Here is a 19985-nt window from a genome sequence, read left to right as displayed (position 1 = left end):
AGTGGTAAGTGGTCTCAGCAAACTTATTGGCTAGGGCTCTTAAACATGATACTATGACTTATGACTTCTACCTGGCGTCTCATCTGCTTTTAAAGACACAATTAGATTTTAAAATATTTTCCTTCAAGGGTCAAGGGTTGTAGTGAAGTATTTAAGTAACTCATCATCATTCATTAACCACATTTGTTGGAAAAATAGCTAGAGGCTGTAAGAGGCACAATTTTAAAGGAATCATTCCAAACCTGCATGCATTTCTTTATATAAAAGATAATATTTTTAAAAACTTTTGACAATACAGTGGAAGTCAAAGAACATCCTTCAACATATAAAGGCTTGGAACAACATGAAAGTGAGTAAATGATAACAATTTTCTTTACAGTTTTGGATGAATTACTTCTTTTATAAAAAGGCTTCTTCTGAAATTTCTGACTAACATTTAAAGACATAAATAACATTACAGGAAGGAATTTGTGATGGAAATGTATGATAATAGACCAAATTAATCCCTCATTTTAGGTTCACTTCCATATAATGTACAAAAAGCTTTTAACCATAAGATCTCAAGATAGAAAGTTGAATCATCTTTCCACTTCAAAAGATACTCGCAGCTGCAGGAAATCTTGCCATGTTGGATGCCGTGCCTGTAAAAGCCATAACATTCTAAACTTCTGATTTATGATACTAACAAAAGCAAGACAACATTCATGTGAACAGGTCTTTGAATGAAACCACCGGTTTGAACAGCCTTTCTTGACTAGCATGAGTCACACGAAAAATGCTTCGGTGTATAAATAGTATAATACCCTTGCTGATGAGTCGCTGGAACACAGAAAAATCATCATGCATGGGATGTAATTTTGACCATTTGCCTGATTCATGCTACGTGTAGGACTGGCTCAAACCATGAGGATGGAATTGTGCTTCAGGACTACAGAAGAATAAAGAAGACATGTTTTGACTACAAGGTGAAGAGGGCCAGCTCTGAAAGCCAGAAACGTGGGGCCACTACCAGTTCAATTAGGTTCTCCTGTGGACCATTTTCTCCCTAGCAACAGGAGACATTAAGCTAAAGCAAGGCTTTTTGTGCTTCCTTTTTTGCTTTCTAAGGACCTCCACCCCTCAGTGACAGCAGACCTTGTCACTTTCTCTGTATCAATTATCTCAGTCTCTTATTGACAAAGGCATGCTAACTAAGGCTAGCCTTGCACAGGGTCTCGACGCATATTGTGCACCATTGTGAGAGGCACACGCGCATTGCACCTAAACCTCTAAACGAGCCTTTATAATTCATTCTTTAAAGCCATCACAACAAAACTGGAGATTTTACACAATAAAACATGACAAATGCAGACATGTTGGGGAACACTCAAAGTTTGCATTTCAGTGACACCTCTGGGAAGGCAATGGACCTGTTGGGCTGGTGTAAAGTACAGGAAAAATTAATGCTCAATTGTTCCCCTTCACCTAGCTGCAGTCATGCAAGCAGGTTTAAAAAAAGAATCACAGGCATACACTAGATATTATGCAACAATTCATTCTGGCCCTTAAATTTGACTGAACAAAATTTCAAGAGTACATATATTTAGTTTATATCACCAAGCCTGAATGTGTTCCCTGCGTTGTAGGTCAGAGTATGTGAGAGGAATGTGGCTAAAAGGGATTGATTACAAAACACTAAGCAGAGATTAGCTCAAATCAATCAAATCACAAATGATTTGATGTATTGATACACAGCATAAAACAATATGTTTTTTCCCCATTACTTATTTTTCTATATTACGCTTTTAAAAATAAAGGTTCATTGGCATCTAAGGTTCCATGTAGAACATTCTATGGAACATTCCCACTGCACAAAAGTTTCTTTATTGTGGAAAAAGGTTCTTTGGATTATTAAAATGTTCTTCACACTCAGAAAAAAAAAATATTTTAAGAACTGTTTGCTGAAAAAGTTTTTTGGGGAACCAAAAATGGTTCTTCTATATAAATCTATATCTATATAAAACTCACTTTCGAAACGTTTATAGGGATAAAGCGTTTGCAATTTTCAGAGAATTTAATTTAATGCTCATGTTATATTTTGGTTACATCTGTGAGTTCATAAAAATGTAAAATATGCACATAATTTTGTGATACTGATATACTGTTTGCAGGCCCCTGAATATTCAATTCAATTCAAGTTTATTTGTATAGCGCTTTTCACGAAGCAAATCGTTGCAAAGCAGCTTTACAGAAAATTTAAGTTTCTACATTATATTTAGTAATAGCTTATCAGTGGTGACCATCTCAAGGTGATGTCCATATGGCAGAAATGTAGGTAAAAATCAAGCAGTTAGTTAATGTCCTGTAATCAAACAGATGGTGAACACTATTAACAGCAATGATTATATGTTGCGATCAAACTTATAGCAAAATTTGGTCGTTTTGTATGTTGTCTTCTGAGGGGTTGGCATCATCTCTTCTCAGGAATATAATCAAGACAAAAACATTAAAACCCATTACAAACGAGGCATTTGTTGCATCCAGTGGGGACATAATTTCTGATTATAATGACTTATACTGTCTTTTATATATTTATATACATAAAACCCTGTCTGCATTTGTGATCAGAGAAATGACAAACAACAAAGACTGAGATTGCTCACAATTAGAAATAGTCGGTTCCTCATCAAAAGTCCCACATAAAACATCTAACTTTCCCTGAAAGTGGAACACTTTAACACTTTATAAAGCATAGAGCATGTCCTGCCAATTTCAGATGCCAATTTCAGATTTCTAGTGAGTTTCCTTCATATCTTTGCATTTGTTTATGAATTTGCACAATACCGTGTAGATTCAACGCCTTAAATAAATATAAGCATAGAAGAATCCTTGATGAACTATTCTGACTGGCGTCCGAGTCTGGAAAACTTTCTCCTTTATTTACGGGGAAATAAGACCGTGATTATAGCCAAACTGTGTCCTGAGGCTAGTTTCTCCCCCTCATACAGGCCTTGAAGTGGAGCTAAAAACTGCAACTTGTTACGCTCCCCTGCCCCCATTCCCGCTCCAGATAAAATCACTGCATTTACATGAGCATTAGCGCTTCTGAATGACAATCACTGTCCGATGACTGACTCTCGCTTACAATGACAAAGTACGACACTCTGAAACAAAGACAGCAGCTGGGGGTGCGGAGGGGAGGAACGACGGAACACTTGTAACTATAGAAATTAAATCACGAGCTGCATGCCGTTTTAAAAGATGCAGTAAACTGCCTACTTACAATCTGAAATGCGGTAACGTTCATGTAGTTGGAGAAAGCGACTTAAAGGGACAGTTCATCCTAAAAATAAAATCGGTCATGCACTCAAACTAATGTTTTTCCAAACCTCTATAACTTTTTACTTCTGTGGGCACAAAAAAAACATGTTAGGTAGAATGACAGTCCTTTGTTGGGAACGTCGTTGATGTTGAAACCTTTCGAACTGTAAGCAGTTCTGACTTCATTGCAGTTCTTTGCCTTCTGATCAGCCTGAGCCGACGCCAACACCACCGCCGACATACATACAGTAAATACAGCGATCATCTTCATCGCGGACTGCTTGAGCAACCGAGCAGCGGCAGCAAAAAGTACAAGAAAACAAAACAAAAAGTTAAGTCACGAAATCTCTTCGATTCGCACTTCTTATCTATCTATCTATCTATCTATCTATCTATCTATCATCTAGATAGATAGATATAGTCAGTGTCTTTGTATTATAGTCAGTCATCAGTCACAGCTCACAAGAAGGGCTCTAAACATAGGTGAGAACTTAACCTCAGATATGTCTGCATGTCATGAAATGTGACACAGATCTGTAAGGGCTGTGGTGTGGCTAAAGTCCCAATGACAGTCAGTAGAAATGGGAGAGAGAGGCCGAAAGAGAGAGACACACACATGGTGGAATCTCAGCCCGGCTCCCGTGACGAGCAACATAACCGAAATATCTCACTTAAATTATGACAGTCTTCAGGGACAGCAGCCCGTCTTTCCAACAACGACAGGCCATAATTAGAGCGGTTTTGAACTGTGCATAAGTGTGGTTGTTTTGAACCTCCTGAGACTTGAGCTCTTTCGGATAGGATTTTAAACCACATATATTTAGCTGCATATAGGCCCCTATATCTGAGTATAATGCATGCAAATAATTAGTTTGAAGCAAAAATGTCATCTGCAATAATTATTATTCTTTATATTATGGCTAAGAAAGTCATAGATGTTTCAGATTGTTCTATATCGTTGCTATGTATAAGTAAGGATGTCTGGTGTTCTCTCAAATGCTTTTAATGTGGAAATGGGGCTTATATGCAGTGCTTTTTCCTTAATCTCATTCACATTGGTAATTGTTTTCCGTTCATTGTTAATCTTGAAGTGCATGAGAACAGAGAGCACACTTTGACATGTCTGGATGTGCTGGAGCATGTGTATGTTTCCATATCATAATGGAGTATGATGTGATATTGTATATTGTATATTGTATGTGTTGTGTGTACTGTATTGTGTGTGACTTAATATTGTAATTTTGTAACAACATCCTGCCCAGGGACTGCAGATGCAAATTAGCTTTATAGCTAACTCTGGCACAACACTGTTGTTGTGCGTTGTCCCTGTACAAATAAATTGAATAAATAAAAAATTAAATAAAAAATGTGTTGTTGTGGCTGTGTGTGTTTGTGTGTATGGTCTAGGGGGGAGCTCTTAGCAAACTGACATTCCAACTATTGTGTCCCCGCATTCCTCAGCCTACCCCATTCATACTGTGTGACCAAAGCTGGGAAAGTCAGTGGCCAATGAGAACCTGTGGAGGGGTTCTAGGGTCCGTTGATTGTGGATATGAGAGAGTGGACCGGTGTTGCAGTCAATAGAAAACAAAAGGTGAGAGCTCTTTTTCCCAGAATACTTAGTAACGGACAGATCCACAGCTCTGTGAAGTTACTGCATGAAAAGTTGTGTGGTTAAGGTTGTACAAATCTGTTTCATGTTCTTGCCAGTTCATCAATTCCTGATTGATTACACTTAAAACTCCTGATATTAAACATTTTGCATGATCTGAAATATAATAAAATATAATTTTGTTAGTACATTTTTTAAATACATTTCAATCAGTGTTTAACATTCTAAATAAACCACAGTGAATCACACTTTAAAAAAGAATGAACTTAAATTTGTATTAAATTTTTGTATTAAATTTGTGATTAAATTGACACTTAAAATTATTAAAAAAGTATAGATGTGATGAAGTCACTAAATTAGTATATTTAAATGATTACTACATTATATTTCTGAAATAATATACATTTTAATTAATCAAGTTTACCAAATGTGATTAATTCAGTAAATATTTTATATATTTTTAATGATTTACTTTTAAATTACTACATACTTTTTTTTTTTCTGGTTGTATATTTTTTTCTGGCATCCAAATATAAATTTGCAAATATTTGGCAAACTATTTTAATTTTATAGTGTACTAGATAAATAATTCTTACTCAGATTAAAAAGAAATATAATGCTTAAATTAATTTTTGATGCATTCGTTTCTGTCTGGATCTGGGGTTTCTGTACATCTGACCATGGCCATCAAAAACTATTTATAGATTCTGAATGCCCATAGAATAAGTACATTTCCATTTACAAACCTAAATTTATTGTGTACAATGAAATTGTGATAAGTCCTTCATGAAGTGTGTTGCTCTAGCTTGTTTTAATTAACAAAATTGATGAAAATCAAATTTTTTGAGTGCAATATCATAGTGGCCCATTAGTATGGAGATGATTTTCAACAGCAATAAACTAGTAACAATTTCTGTAGAACACAATTAGTCTGACTAACTGTGCCACCCTAAACAAAGAAGACCAGTTGGTCCTAAAAATGGGGGATCCCTGTATAGCCACTGTATTACCCTAAGAAAACATTCAACCTGTGCATTTCAATGGGCCTGTTTGCCCTTTCTTACTCGTCCATTAACATTCAGAGTGTAACCAACAGCCCTGCTCAGCCCCTCTGCTGCTCTCTCGCCTGATAACCGGCCTCCCTTCACTGCTTTAGGAGAGAAAAGACCAGAGGACGCAACAGGATCTGAATCTGCGATAAACATGAGTGTGAAAGAGCATAGCGACCTTGAAGTCAGATTAGGTTAGTAACGAGATAAAGCCTGTTAAACACACCAGGGGGGTTGTTGTGTGTGTGTGTGTGCGTGGGGAGGGGTGACAGAAAATAAACACAGACTAAATAAGGTTTAATTTGCAACTGTAGGTGTGAGGCACCACAGGTGTGTCTGACAGCTTTTGTCAGCTGAGAGGAGATCATCAAGACAAAATGGAAATGAGTGGAGTTGATTATATGCTATTCATTTGCCTTCACTTTCTGTAATTAGGTCAACATGCATTTTTTGATACTACTGAGACACTGGATGTCGAAAAGACACCCCTCGACTGGTTGGAATGAGAATTGCATACAGATACACACCTCACGCACTATAGTACTTAACATTAAAAACAGAGGTTTTATCTCCATGAAGACAGAATTTCACAAACAAACTGTTAAAACAACACCACAACTTTAACATTTTATTTGATTATCATTTACATGGAAACTTTTTAAATTAAAACACATGTACTTTATTGTCACAAATAAACAGCATTTGTACTCTGAACGTTCAGTTTTGACCTTTGAAAAGCAGTATTGACCACCAAACATTCTGTACACTGGGTTAGCCAGAAGAGCAGGTACAGATAGGACAGTTTCTCCATTAATTTAAGGTCTGAGTAACTGTACCCTGGTGTGAATGAAGGGCTCCATTTTATCCCCCTCCCCCGTTGCTCTGGTTATTGAACGGCTCAAGCCAAGCTCAAGTAGTCAAATGTGCCAAATGGCCCCTGAATGCACACCCACTGTGCAATCAGTACCAGTATAAACAGTATTACAGAATTCAGAGTTTAATTACGGCACTCAACACATTCCATTACTGGCAGAAGCACATCCTTCATTTAATGCATACTGTATGACAATAAGCTATTTGTTTCAATTAAACTGAGATTTTTGTATATCAATAACTCAGCCATAGTTTGTTTTTAAAGTTTGTATGTTTTTTTTTCTTTCAAACTGAATGTATTATGCCTTCTTGCAGCCTATGGTTTATATTACTTACAAATGTACATAAAGCATATTACTGTAAATATTCAGTGCCTTGCAAAAGACCTTTAACCAGATATCTTTTTGAATAAATAAAGTTGTGATATTTTTATTTGTAAGCACTTAAAATCAAATGTATTTATTTTATATACTGTGAAATAAAAGGAAAGCTCAAATAAACAGAACCTCTAAGTTTCCACAGATGCAAAACTATTGCTGCAACCAGGACACAGTTGCCTCACAACTGGCCTCTACTACCTGTGACTCATTAAAATAACCACCACATTTTCTGGATAAAACCCCAGAGTTAAGTGATCAATATCTAGGTTGTGAATGTGAAGGACAGCTGTGAAAATGAAGACAAAGGAGCATTACAGAGAAATTTGAGCTAAAGTAAAGCAAATGTTTGAATTAGAAAATCACCACAAAACATTAACCAAGCGTCTGGATGTCCCAGTGGGCACTGTTGGCACAGTTATCAGTAAGTGGGGGCTAACTCAAACCATCCAGACATTGCCCCAAAACAACTATCCCTCAAGACTCTATGCATGAACAAGAGAGCTGTGAGGTAAGCTACAAAGAGGCCAGTGATCAGTGAAGGTGCACCAGTCAACCATATCAAGAGCTCTGCATATCACTGGCCCGTTGGGGAGAGGGGCACAAAAGCTCCCATTACTTCTAAAGAATCACATAAAAGCATAACTGCAGCCTGGCAAAAAGCATAATATTGACTGAGTTGCAATGTGTGAAAAGATTTCTTAGTCAAATGGGACTAACATATGTGGCATGATATGCTTGGTGTAAAACACTAAGAAACTACAATTCTCACTATGAAGTCTAGAAATCATTATTTAGTCTGCTACAAAACTAAACTTGAGAAGAAAATCTTTCTTCTCATCTTTCAGCAGAACAGGAGCACATGGTTGAATGATGTATCATGGTGATACAAACTCTACCCTGCAGAAAACTTGTGTCAGCATCGAATTTCAGCAATTTGATTTTTTAAATGTATTAGTGTAATGTATTATGAATTATTAAATGTATCAGCCAATATTCAATATTTAAAGGGGTAATTCACAGCTGGCAAGATGGGCTTTTAATAAAACTTGGCTGTCTATGCAGTAGAAAGGCAAAACATTTTCTGAACTCAGTGCTACAACACTAGAGAAAAATAGCTGGGAGTTTTCTTTTTGGTAAAAACTCACACAGACACACATAATTCACTTTTGATTTCGGTGCTGCCCCTCTGTTGATCCAAGTGTCCATAGGCGGGAATATAAAAATATTACAGAAGTTTAACACTATAAAATAATTATTAAAGGGATAGTTCACCCAAAAATGAAAATTTGATGTTTATCTGCTTGTCTGTCAGTCATATAATGGAAGTGGATGGGAATCACGGCTTTGAGAGTCAAAAAAAAACATAACATACACAAACATTTTTACGAAACGATCGGTCTGTGCAAGAAACTGAACAGTATTTATATATTTTTTTACCTCTGATCCACCGCAATGTCCAACTGTTCTGCGTTCACAACATCCGGCGAGTGACGCGTGTACATGCTCTGGCATAGTACACATAGATATATATGTAAGTAGATGCCTCATTAGTTACTGTTTCTATGGGCCGCGATACGTTCCAAAATGGCGGTGATCTGGAGCGGTCGAATAGGGCATCAATACATATCTATGATAGTAGACGCATGTGCGGAAGCGATCTGAGGGAATCTATACATATCTATAGTAGTAGAGGCATGTGCGGAAGCGATCTGTCGCGCGTATACGTCGCTCATTATTTACACAGTGCAGAGATTGCGGACGTGTTCACTGGCACTGCAAAGATTTAAAGATATTTAGAAGTAAAGGTCATCACAATGGAAGACGATTTTGATATATCATCAGACAACGTGGAATTTTTCCATTATATGACTGACAGACAGCAACGGTTTGAGTTAAAAATCTTCGTTTGTGTTCTACTGAAGAAACAAAGTCACCTACATCTTGGATGCCCTTGGGGTAAGCAGATAAACATCAAATTTTCATTTTTGGGTGAACTATCCCTTTAACCCAAAAAAATGAAATTAAGTGCTGAAAATTGACTCATCCTCAGGGCATGCAAGATGTAGATGACTTTGCTTCTTCTTTGTTTCTTCCACAGATTTGGAGAAATTTAGCATTCCATCACTTGTTCACCAGAGGATCCTCTGCAGTGAATGGGTGCTGTCAGAATGAGAATCAGAATTTTATCAGAATGATAAAAACATCACAATAATCCACAAGTAATCCACACAACTCCAGTCCATCAATTAATGTCTTGTGAAGAGAAAAACTGCATGTTTGTAAGAAACAAATTCATCATCAAGACATTTTTAACTACAAACCTATGTTTCCTATGTTTTGATGTTAGACAACAACAAGGAATGGACTTTATCTTTGGAGTAAGCATTATTACTGATTATGGAATAGAATTAAACGCTTTAATGACGGATTTGTTTCTTACAAACACAGCTTTTTTCACTTCACAAGATGTTAACTGATGGACTGGAATTTATGGTGTAGATTACGTGTGGATTATTGTGATGTGTTTATCATCTGTTTGAACTCTCATTCTGATGGCACTCATTCACTGCAGAGGATCCATTGGTGAGCAAGTGGAATGGAATTGACAAAAATCCAAACAGGTTCCCAAAACAGACAGTTTTGATCCAAACTCAAGTTTCTGGTTGAATCAGAAGTTGACATAACCATTCAAACAAACAGTGTTTTGAAAAAGCCCAGTGTTTACAATCTTTGAGGAAGTCAAACTACAAATGGATTTGGATGGTTTTCTGGGAAGCTGGGAAAGGAGGCACAAACACACAATAAATAAATAAATACATTACATAAAAGTGCTTTGAAATAATATAACAACAGAAAAAAATGTACGATTTAAAATTGGTAATCTTCTGAAAACTTGCAGGACACTGTGTATCATTCCAGTTTGGGGACGTCTAGCACAATGAAGCTGATTCTTTCAGTTTCTGTAGAGAGATCAATCATGAATTACGTCAAAGCACAGGTTATAAAAGGAAAACAGTGTCAGTTTGTAAACACTAGTTTTCCCATTCTGATCTGAAATGACAGCTTTAGCCCTTTGTATATGAAGATGTCCAGAAACAGAAAACTTTACAGATGCACAAATCCATCAAGCCATCTTTCACTGAATGCAAATGCTACAGTGACTTGCGAAAGGAGGGAGTTAAAACAGGAAGTTTTGTGGGTGTCCATTTAAAAGAACGCTTTAATCACACAATTATAATACAAGAATAGAGGAAACGAAAGAAAAAGGAAGAGAGATAATGAGCGACAAAATCAAAGAGAGATTATAAAATGCCACAATTTCTGAAAAGGGAAAGTCAGCATTCTAATAAAACAGTTTAAAAGCATTTTTTTGTAAATGAAGTACAGCTGTGTCGTCCTGTAAGGAGAGGGTTTCACAACGACATGCCGATGCCTTGATGTCCTCCACTCCAAGGGTCATTTACTGCACAGGAAATGAGCGGCAGAGGAGAAGCTCACTGCAGTGTATGTATGAGAGACAGCCAGCACCACTAGAGTGCTTGTACGTGTTCTCAGACTCTGTCAGTCACGCTTCCTTCTCCTTAAGTGTGCCCATTCACTCACAAAAGCTGAGCCTCTTTGTCTTTTCAAAAGCGATTTAGCTCCTTTTCCTCCAGAAGGCTTTGGCCTTTGTGTAAAACTGCATGTGTATAGCAGAGGGGAGGCGATGCTCAATGTAAAACACATGGCTGTTGTGTGGCATACGAGTTCGGAGGGAAAGAACATGATTCTTGTATGTATAAGTAATGCTCTTCATGCTGTAGAAGAATGAGTTCATAGTCTGAGCGTTTAGATGATATTGATCCACACAAAATATAGAAAAAAAGAGGTTCATATAGTAAGACTTGAGGCTGAGAAGAGGATAGGTTCTTGTCCTTGGCCAAAATCATGGCGCTATATGTACACATGGGCATCAGTAGAGTTTCTCTTCAAACAGGTGTGATCACTGAAGACCCAACATTATGAAGATGATGATGGTAAAGATAAAGGTTGCACTAGGAACATAAGCTGCCTGTGCCACTCCAGGTACGGATGCTCCGCCATGGGTGTCTGTGGCCAGTCTGGGAGTCAGGAGCAACTCATGAAGTGTTAAGTCGTCAATTGCCAAGTTATCTGCCAAATCTTAAAAGAAAAAGAGAGGGAGAGACAAATTATATGGATGGACATGCAGAACTACAACTGTATAAAAGTCTGATTGAGCAATAATAATAATATTTGTTAAATAAAGCTATTATATGGCTTCAGAGGAAAAGTCCCATATTAAACGAATGACTCTGAGTCTTTTAAGTGAATCAAACACATTCCGAACAATCAGTGTAGTCCAAGTCCTGAATGAATGATTCTAATGACTCTAATGATTCTTTCTAGTAATGTAAACACACACAGTGCAACTAGTGTAGTCTGACTCCGAGTCTTTTTAGTGAATCAAACACTTTCCAAAAAATCAGTGTAGTCCAAGTCCTGAATGAATAATTCTAATGAGTCTAATGATTCAAGCAAACACATACAGTGCAACTAGTGTAGTCTGAATTCCGAACAAATTACTTTAAAGAGTCGGTTCTTTTGAGTAAATCAGACAATCTATTTAACCAAGTGTAGCCTGATTCCTGAAGAAATTACTCTGACTCTGTTGTTTTTAGTGAATCAAACATATTCCGCCCAATCAGTGTAATCTGATTCCTGACTGTAATGTGTCAGTTTCTTTAGAGTGAATCAAACAAATGCAGCACAATTAGTGTAGCCTGAATCCAGACTGAATGACTCTAATGAGTTGGTTCTTTGTAGTGAATCAAACACATTCAGCTTACAACTACTGCAACAATCATTAAATTCTTTACAATTCACTTTTCTACTATTTAATGTTTGTTTTCTGAAGAAAAAAAATACAGTTTACTCAACTGCTTTATGTCATTAAAATGTTCAGTAGATATTTTTTGTGACATTTATGATATAGAATGTATGTGGATCTGCTCTTTTTAAGGTGTTTCTAACCCATGATTATAACTTGGACATTTCCAGTCATCTTGGTGATGTATGTGTGCTTCCTTAATCTGGAAAAATAGCTACTTTCATTGTCTAATAGCTAGTCATTAGTTTTGTTATGTCGTTGTCTTACTGGAGTAAGTGAGGAATATGGCAGCATTCCACCTTAACACCATTTAACAATCTTTTTTTCTTCACTAAAGAAACTAAAACATTTTTTCATTTATCTCAGCATCTACAGATGAGGTGTATTGTCTGGGATGACAGCCATGAGGGAGACAGAACTATGAGATCAAAATGATGAAAAAGGAAAGCAGATATCAGTAATAAAGTCAAATATGGAGAGGCACGCCAGCTATGTGTCCCCTGTGAAGTGTCCATCTAAGCTGAGGAGAATTGTATTCGTTCAACACACACACATGAGCTATCGCATGTATATACCGGGGGCCCATTTCAGCACAGTCGACTTTAAAACAGAGGAAGGAGGTAAATAAATAAAGCCTTGGCGCTGAAACCTCCTTGAGATTTCTGTGCAATTACGACAGAGCTTGAATGCACGCCAGAGAACAATTAACTTCTTCTTTCCCCCCGTCCACTGACAAGCCAGCGGTTAGACATTCCACGGGCCCTGAAAGGCCGATTTTTCATTGTGACAGCGGCACACTGTAGCACTAGTCCAATTAAAGCCGAGGTGTAATTCAATACAGCTTTCTTTTATATACACTGCACCCTAAATCAGATGAGATGTGTTCGTGGGTATAGGCAGGAAAGTGAGGAACGTGTGTGTGTTAGGTTATTATTTGTCATGAGAGTACGGAGAGGTGTGAGTCACTGAGTAAAACCCGAAATGTTCATAAAAATAAGAGGATTGGAGGGTATGGAAATGATACAGAGTGCAAACCATGTATAACCTAGCTCCACAATGTGACTAATAATATCCTGTTATAATGAGCGGCGAACACTTGCGAATATTGATGCGAGTGACGGGATCCACAGAATGGTTGAGGGTCCGGTTGACTCTTGTTTTGGATCTGATATCCACACGATGGCAATTAATGGGATGGATGTGTGGAGGCTGGCATGCTAAATACAGAAATCCAACCAACAGTGAATGAGCATGAGATAGTCGGACCAATAGCACAAAGGCTCGCAAAGGCTATCAGTTTTCAGCAGCATCAGTCTCCAGGGGTCTCCACCATGCAAGTGGAGCTCTGACTGGCTTTATCACAGAGTTACGAGCTCCAGTTACGACACGGGTCAGAGGTCAACAGTCAGCCATTGATTGGTAATGGAGGGCTTGGACCGGCTCAATGCCCACAGTGCAGTACATCACAGGCACGGCAAACAGGGACACAGAAACATGTTTTAAATGTTTATTGCAACCCTCCATATTAAGAATAAGACACTAGCTGACTGCTTTAGAAGACTAGTTTGTTTCAAAACCTGGTTAAAGAAGATTTATAAGCTCTAAGGGTTTAAAAAAGGCAATGAGGGTGTTTAAGTGCCTCACAATATATACTTTGCTTATCTAAACTCAAAAGGACAATCTTTGTTCTTCCAAACAACTTCTAAATGACAAACAAATCTATGCTACGTGTAGTGTGTGGAGAATTCTAATTAGGGTGCTTCCTACTATTAGTACAGCTCAGATTCAGGTTAGAGATTTAAAAAACTTTAAACTTTTGACATTAAAATGAGAGTTTTGTGGATTTTAGTTTATGCTTATTAGCTTTGCCATCTACACTACCAGTCAAAGTTTGGGGTTGGTTTTTTAATGCTTCTGAAAGAAGTCTTTTGCTCACTAAGGCTGCATTTATTTGATTAAAAAACCCCAGTGATATTGTGAAGCAATCTTTGTTCTTCCAAACAACTTCTAAATGACAAACAAATCTATGCTACGTGTAGTGTGTGGAGAATTCTAATTAGGGTGCTTCCTACTATTAGTACAGCTCAGATTCAGGTTAGAGATTTAAAAAACTTTAAACTTTTGACATTAAAATGAGAGTTTTGTGGATTTTAGTTTATGCTTATTAGCTTTGCCATCTACACTACCAGTCAAAGTTTGGGGTTGTTTTTTAATGCTTCTGAAAGAAGTCTTTTGCTCACTAAGGCTGCATTTATTTGATTAAAAAACCCCAGTGATATTGTGAAATATTATTTAAAAAATGTAACTAACAGTTTAGTAATATCTTTTAAAATGTAATTTATTCCAATGAAGCAAAGCTGAATTTTCAGCATCATTACTCCAGTCTTTAGTGTTACATGATCCTTCAGAAATCATTCTAATATGCTGGTTCGGTGCTCGAAAAACATCAATGTTGAAAACAGTTGTGCTGCTTAATAAGTTTGTGTGTGGCACGTTTTTCAGGATCCTTTGATGAAAAGAAAGTTCCAAAGAATAGCATTTATTTGAAACAGAAATCTTTTGTAACATTATAAAAGTCTTTATACAGTCACTTTTGTCCATGCCTTATTAAAGCATTATTATAAAAGCATTAAAAAAACAACTTATTGACTTATTGTATATTTCTGCTTTTTGCAAAAAATATTTTTTAATAAAATAAAAGTTTTATGCCCATCAAATGTAACCCTAGAGCAATACTCTGGGTTGGGCAATAAGACTCTGTTTGCTTTGTATCTTAATGTCTGTCGGGAAAGGAAATTTATATGAAACATTTGGAAATGAAAATGTCCCATTTGACACCTGCGCAGCACAAAACATGCTTTATTGGTTCCAGGCAGCACATCTAAATCACCATAATCGCCCATAAAAGCCAAGTCAGTAGCACAGTCTAATGATATTTAGTGATTTATAATAAAATGGCTTTATTTATGACACTTAAACTGTTAAAAAAAAATAAAAAGATATCTGGAAAGATTAATAATCAGATGGCTGCACCGTATCTGATATCTAAAGGACATTTATGGTGAAGGAATGCTCGAACACATTTTTGTCGTTTTCTGTCTGTTTTCATAACCCCGGCTCCACAAATGTAGCAGTAATGTAAAGCAGCATTGGCCACTTTCATAAGGAGCACCTGTGTTTGGAGACTGACATTCCGTCTACTTATCTAGTCCTAAAGAACACCTGTAAGGCAGACGGGAGTTCCAGAATAAACACGGCAACTGTATGTCCAGGTGGAGGTCTGTCTGGAAGTTGGCAGAGATCCTGTGCTGTCTGATGAACTGCATTTCAAATCTTTTTGAATCTCTCTAAAGAGCTATTAGATTTTGATGAATGTCCTGCATGGAGGCTGTATACATTGTTAACTATGTAGGCCAGACTGATGAGAGGCATGTTTTCTTTTTGTGAGTATTTCACCTTTTTTATTCATCAGAACCATAATTCTATAAGGGCTGAGCTTATATGTGTACACTTTAGTGCCAAATAAACTCTAAGTTTTGAAATCTAGCTTATTTACATTTAATGAAGAAAATGTGACAGTGTCCACTACTGTGTCGACTTGTTAAGCAGTTGCTAAGGTGTTTTGGTGGGTTGCTAGGGTACTTTGTTTAGTAATTTCACATCTTTCTTCAATAAGTCACATGATTTGGGGTATTTGTCTTTCTTTAGTTCCTCTTCATTATGAGAGAGATTTGATATTTGCTAGTCAGTTGCAGGTAGTATTAGGAAGAGGGGCATCAAAATTTAATTTGTGCAAAAAGAGTCATTAATGTTTTGGATCTATTTTTCAAGACGAAAGAGACTACTAATGTTGCTAATGGTTAATTTTTGTTAACTGTTAGGAGTATGCTAGCACTCTAAAAAAAGAGAGAAATTAATACTATTTTGTATATTAAATTGAGCAAAAGCAACTAAAGATTTAATCAATGTTACAAAAGATTTATATTTCAAATAAATGCTGTTCTTTTGAACTTTCTATTCATCAAAGAATCCTAAAAAAATGTACCAGTTTCCAGAAAAAATATTAAGCAGCTCAACTCTTTTCAACATTGATAATAATAAGAAATGTTTCTTGAGCAGCAAATCAGCATATCAGAATGATTTCTGTAGGATCATGTGACACTGAAGACTGGAGTAAGGATGCTGAAAATTCAGCTTTGCATCACAGGAATAAATTACATAAAAAAATAATTTTTTTATTTTAATGATATTTCACAATATTTCTGTATTTCAAAAACACTAAAAAATCTTAATGACCTCAAACTATTAAATGGTAGTGTATATCATATATATAATATAAAAAATATGGTATTTCAGCTTCCACACCTCTATATATACAACACAAGACCTCAACACACGTAAGACCCTCAGTAAACACACTCTATGTTTCCATATACAGCACAGTGTCTCGTGCTGATGCTGCTGCTGGTTCTGGTGAGGACAGAGGAAGGAATGTGAGCGTATGTCTCCACACCCATCACCCTGACCACAGACCCACTCCAGCAGGCAGCCAGCAGCTAGCCAAGAAAAACTAGCCAGCCATGTGGAGGCCAAGGCACAGTTACAGAACCCTGAGACCAGTGTTGGGCAAGTTACTCTGAAAATGTAATCAAATTACTGATTACTCCTTTTAAAAGTAATCACGTTACTGTTCTGATTACTTTATGTCAAAAGTAATTAGTAATTAGTTTTTTCTCCATGATATTTATGAAATCCCAGCATACACGCTCCCGATAAATATTTGTTATTAAAGCATCAACATTCACAGAACACTGTTATTTTTAACTAAAGCAAGCGCTGCTGCATGGTTTGGCATGGCAGAATGGCAGCAAAGAGCGCTGCATTTATAATCTCTAAAAGACATCTCAGTTCATCGCAATCTCACAAATCTCTGTTATAACACAATAAATATATGCATAATGAATCTTTCATAATGCCTACAATTCGTGTGTTATAATGAGAGGATTCGTGAGCACGCAAATTTCAGCACTGCATTGCTCAATGCTGCAAACACGTGTTATAGCCTAAATAGAAAGTCTGCTTACGCTTGCACCTGTTAAAGTTTATATTTCATATTAGTTCATGTTGCTTTTGTGCAATAGATGAATAACAATTTATTTGTTTTAGATATTTTATGTTTAGATATTTCTATTTTGCGGGGGTCCCGTGAATCATTTTATTCTCCCGCATCCCGCACATACACGAGCGTCTACCCGCCCGCACCAGCACTCGCCCATCTTGTCCCGCGCCGCACTCTGTTGCGTCAGGTCTTGCGGGAGCAAGTCTCTAATCCACTGGCACTTGACTCGACAGTGTGTGCTACATCCTTTTTACAATCTCTAGATTATAAAACACTGCATTCTGTCAGTAATGTAACGCGGCAGTAACGTATAGAGACCTCGGCTTGTAACTATACTCTAATTACTATTTTGAAAATTATAATACGTTAACTTACTCCGTTACTAAAAAAGTAATCAAATTACAGTAACGCGTTACTAAGTAATGCGTTACTGCCCAACACTGCCTGAGACACAGCTAAAGCACATCCAGACACAACTAGAGTACACAGAGACACCACTACTGCACTGAGCAACAGCAATGCTGTTATGTTGTTTACAGTGGTTCTTTTGCTTGAGATATGCTTGGGATATCATTAAGAAAGGGTTTTCTGACTGACATGTAAGACAACACACAATCACAATTGGTATATGCAGATTTTCTTAACAGTTTATTTGTTCTGTCATTCATACATTTTGAATTAAATTAATACAGAACTGGTTTGGTGACCATTGACTTACATGGACAAAAAAGAGACACTTTTCAAAATAACATCTTTGCCACTACCATTAAAAAAAAAAACTTTTATTCAGCACAAAAATGTTTTATTCAGATGCATTAAATTGATCAAAAGAGACAGTATATAATTTTATATATGATTTTAATGTATAATTTTACAAATGTTTTCTATTTCAAATAAATGCTGTTCTTTTGAACTTTCTTCAAATAAAAAATTATTAATAAATTACATTTTAAAATGAATTAAAATACAAAACAGTTATTTAAAAATGTAATAATATTTCACAATATTACTGTTTTTACTGTATTTTTGATCAAATGAATGCAGCCTTGGTAAGCATAAAATCTTAGTTTGCATTGAAAAGTATTTCATCAATATAAGGCTGAAGAAGTCAAAAGGTGGATTTCTGGGAGGTAAAGTAGGAAAAACTCTTTAGCAAGAACAGACTAACACAGTATAAGAATGTGCGTTTGAAGATAACTGATTCTTTTTCATTGTGAACCGTCCTAACCCCATGTCAGCATTCCCCACCAACTCTTCAATGGGTGTCATTGTGGGGCAAATTCAAGTCAACACATATTAATTAGCACAACCCAGTGTGAGCGAGGCCACTGGTGTCAGCTATACTGCTCCTCTCACTAAATCTGCACATACTTAGATCCACTCAAATATATTTTTAGCTCTAAAGTTCAGATTAGACACAGAAAGAAATGGACACACACAAAACAAAGAGGAATAAACGAGATTCCGAGACAGATCTTACCACAGTGGAAATATGATTTCCTGTGGGATGGTGAAGGCCTTATGATGCAAAGGCCATTTCAATGAGCTGAGCTGATGGCATACATGAACTCACTGCTCAGAAACGCTTGTAAATGCTCCAGCTACCGTTAGCGCCAGAGAGGCTGCAAACACGCTGACTAAGATTAAAAGATGGACCAGTAGAACCTAAAACCTCACAAACAGGGGAATGATGATGGCAGGTCTTTACAAAAATGGGATATGGGAGATTACTCCAACTGTGAGTCGCTCTGTCATTTAATTTTGTTCACAGTGATTGCTAATGCCAAGAAAATGCAAGTCGTGTACCGTCACAATGCTACTGTGTTGTGCGTGGTTGCCAGGATGTGGCTATGTGAAGTTTAGTCATGTCTTTTATTTTGAAATTCCTCATCATCAGTCTTGTTCATGGTTTCATGTCATATGATCTGTATCCTGTTTGTTTCTTGGGTCATGTTCTCACTGGTTCATTGTCTTATTATCTTGTCATCAGTTATGTCTTCTCACTGTTCACAATCATTGTCTTGATATCTTTTTTAGTCTGTCATTGGTGGTTTTTGTCGTGTGTTCCCTGGAGTCGTAAGCCCTCATGTTTGCCTTGTCATATACTGAAGTATGTTATGCTGTTCTGTATCCACGTGTCAGGTCATTGTTTATTGTCAAGCTCATAGCTCATAGTTCATGTTTTGTTTCATGTCTTAGATTAAGTTCATAGTTTGTTTATGGACCATTATCATTTTGAATAAAACTACACTTGGGTTCTCTGTGTCTTCATGCTCACCTGCTTGCTCACTCTGCACCCATTTACCTAAATTCATTACTTCAGAGTTCGTTAGTTTTGACTGCTTTTATTGTCCTCATTTGTAAGTCGCTTTGGATAAAAGCGTCTGCTAAATTACTAAATATAAATGTAAATGCTTCAGCCCAGAAAAGTTACAGAAATACCAACGGATTTATATGTTGTTTTTATTAAACAATTTTTCGATGGAGTAAATTAATTGGATTTTTACTTTAATTTCCGGACTATTGCACTCTATAGCAATGCTTGTCAATAGCAAACACCACTGACTATGATATTTTGGGAGAAACTATGGTTACTATGGTGATATTTTGTAACTATTTTCCATAAATATCTGTCACTAAGTAAATCCCTATTAACCTCAAATGCAACCTCATGGATCTTTCTGTGCCTCCTGGTTTACGGATGACCCACAGTAGGTGAGACAGTTTGTGTTTCCAGACGTTGTGGTGGCTGACAGACATGACG

General features: G+C 36.8%; 1 protein-coding gene across 1 annotated transcript in view; it reads right to left on the bottom strand.

Annotated features, from left to right (window-relative positions):
* Window positions 1-10324: 10324 nt before the first annotated feature.
* Window positions 10325-19985, bottom strand: part of LOC107661386 (glypican-3-like) — a 135728-nt gene continuing 126067 nt past the window's right edge. Inside the window, exon 8 of the mRNA XM_016450937.1 lies at window positions 10325-11375. Within this exon, the coding sequence (XP_016306423.1) occupies window positions 11197-11375 (179 nt within the window). The 3' untranslated portion in view covers window positions 10325-11196. The remainder of the gene's footprint in view (window positions 11376-19985) is intronic.

Source organism: Sinocyclocheilus anshuiensis, unplaced genomic scaffold (genome assembly GCF_001515605.1).
Source record: "Sinocyclocheilus anshuiensis isolate Anshui unplaced genomic scaffold, SAMN03320099.WGS_v1.1 scaffold635, whole genome shotgun sequence".
NCBI classification, from domain to species: Eukaryota; Metazoa; Chordata; class Actinopteri; order Cypriniformes; family Cyprinidae; genus Sinocyclocheilus; species Sinocyclocheilus anshuiensis.
The sequence above is the reverse complement of the archived record's forward strand: the minus strand, read 5'-3'. Positions and strand labels throughout refer to the sequence as shown.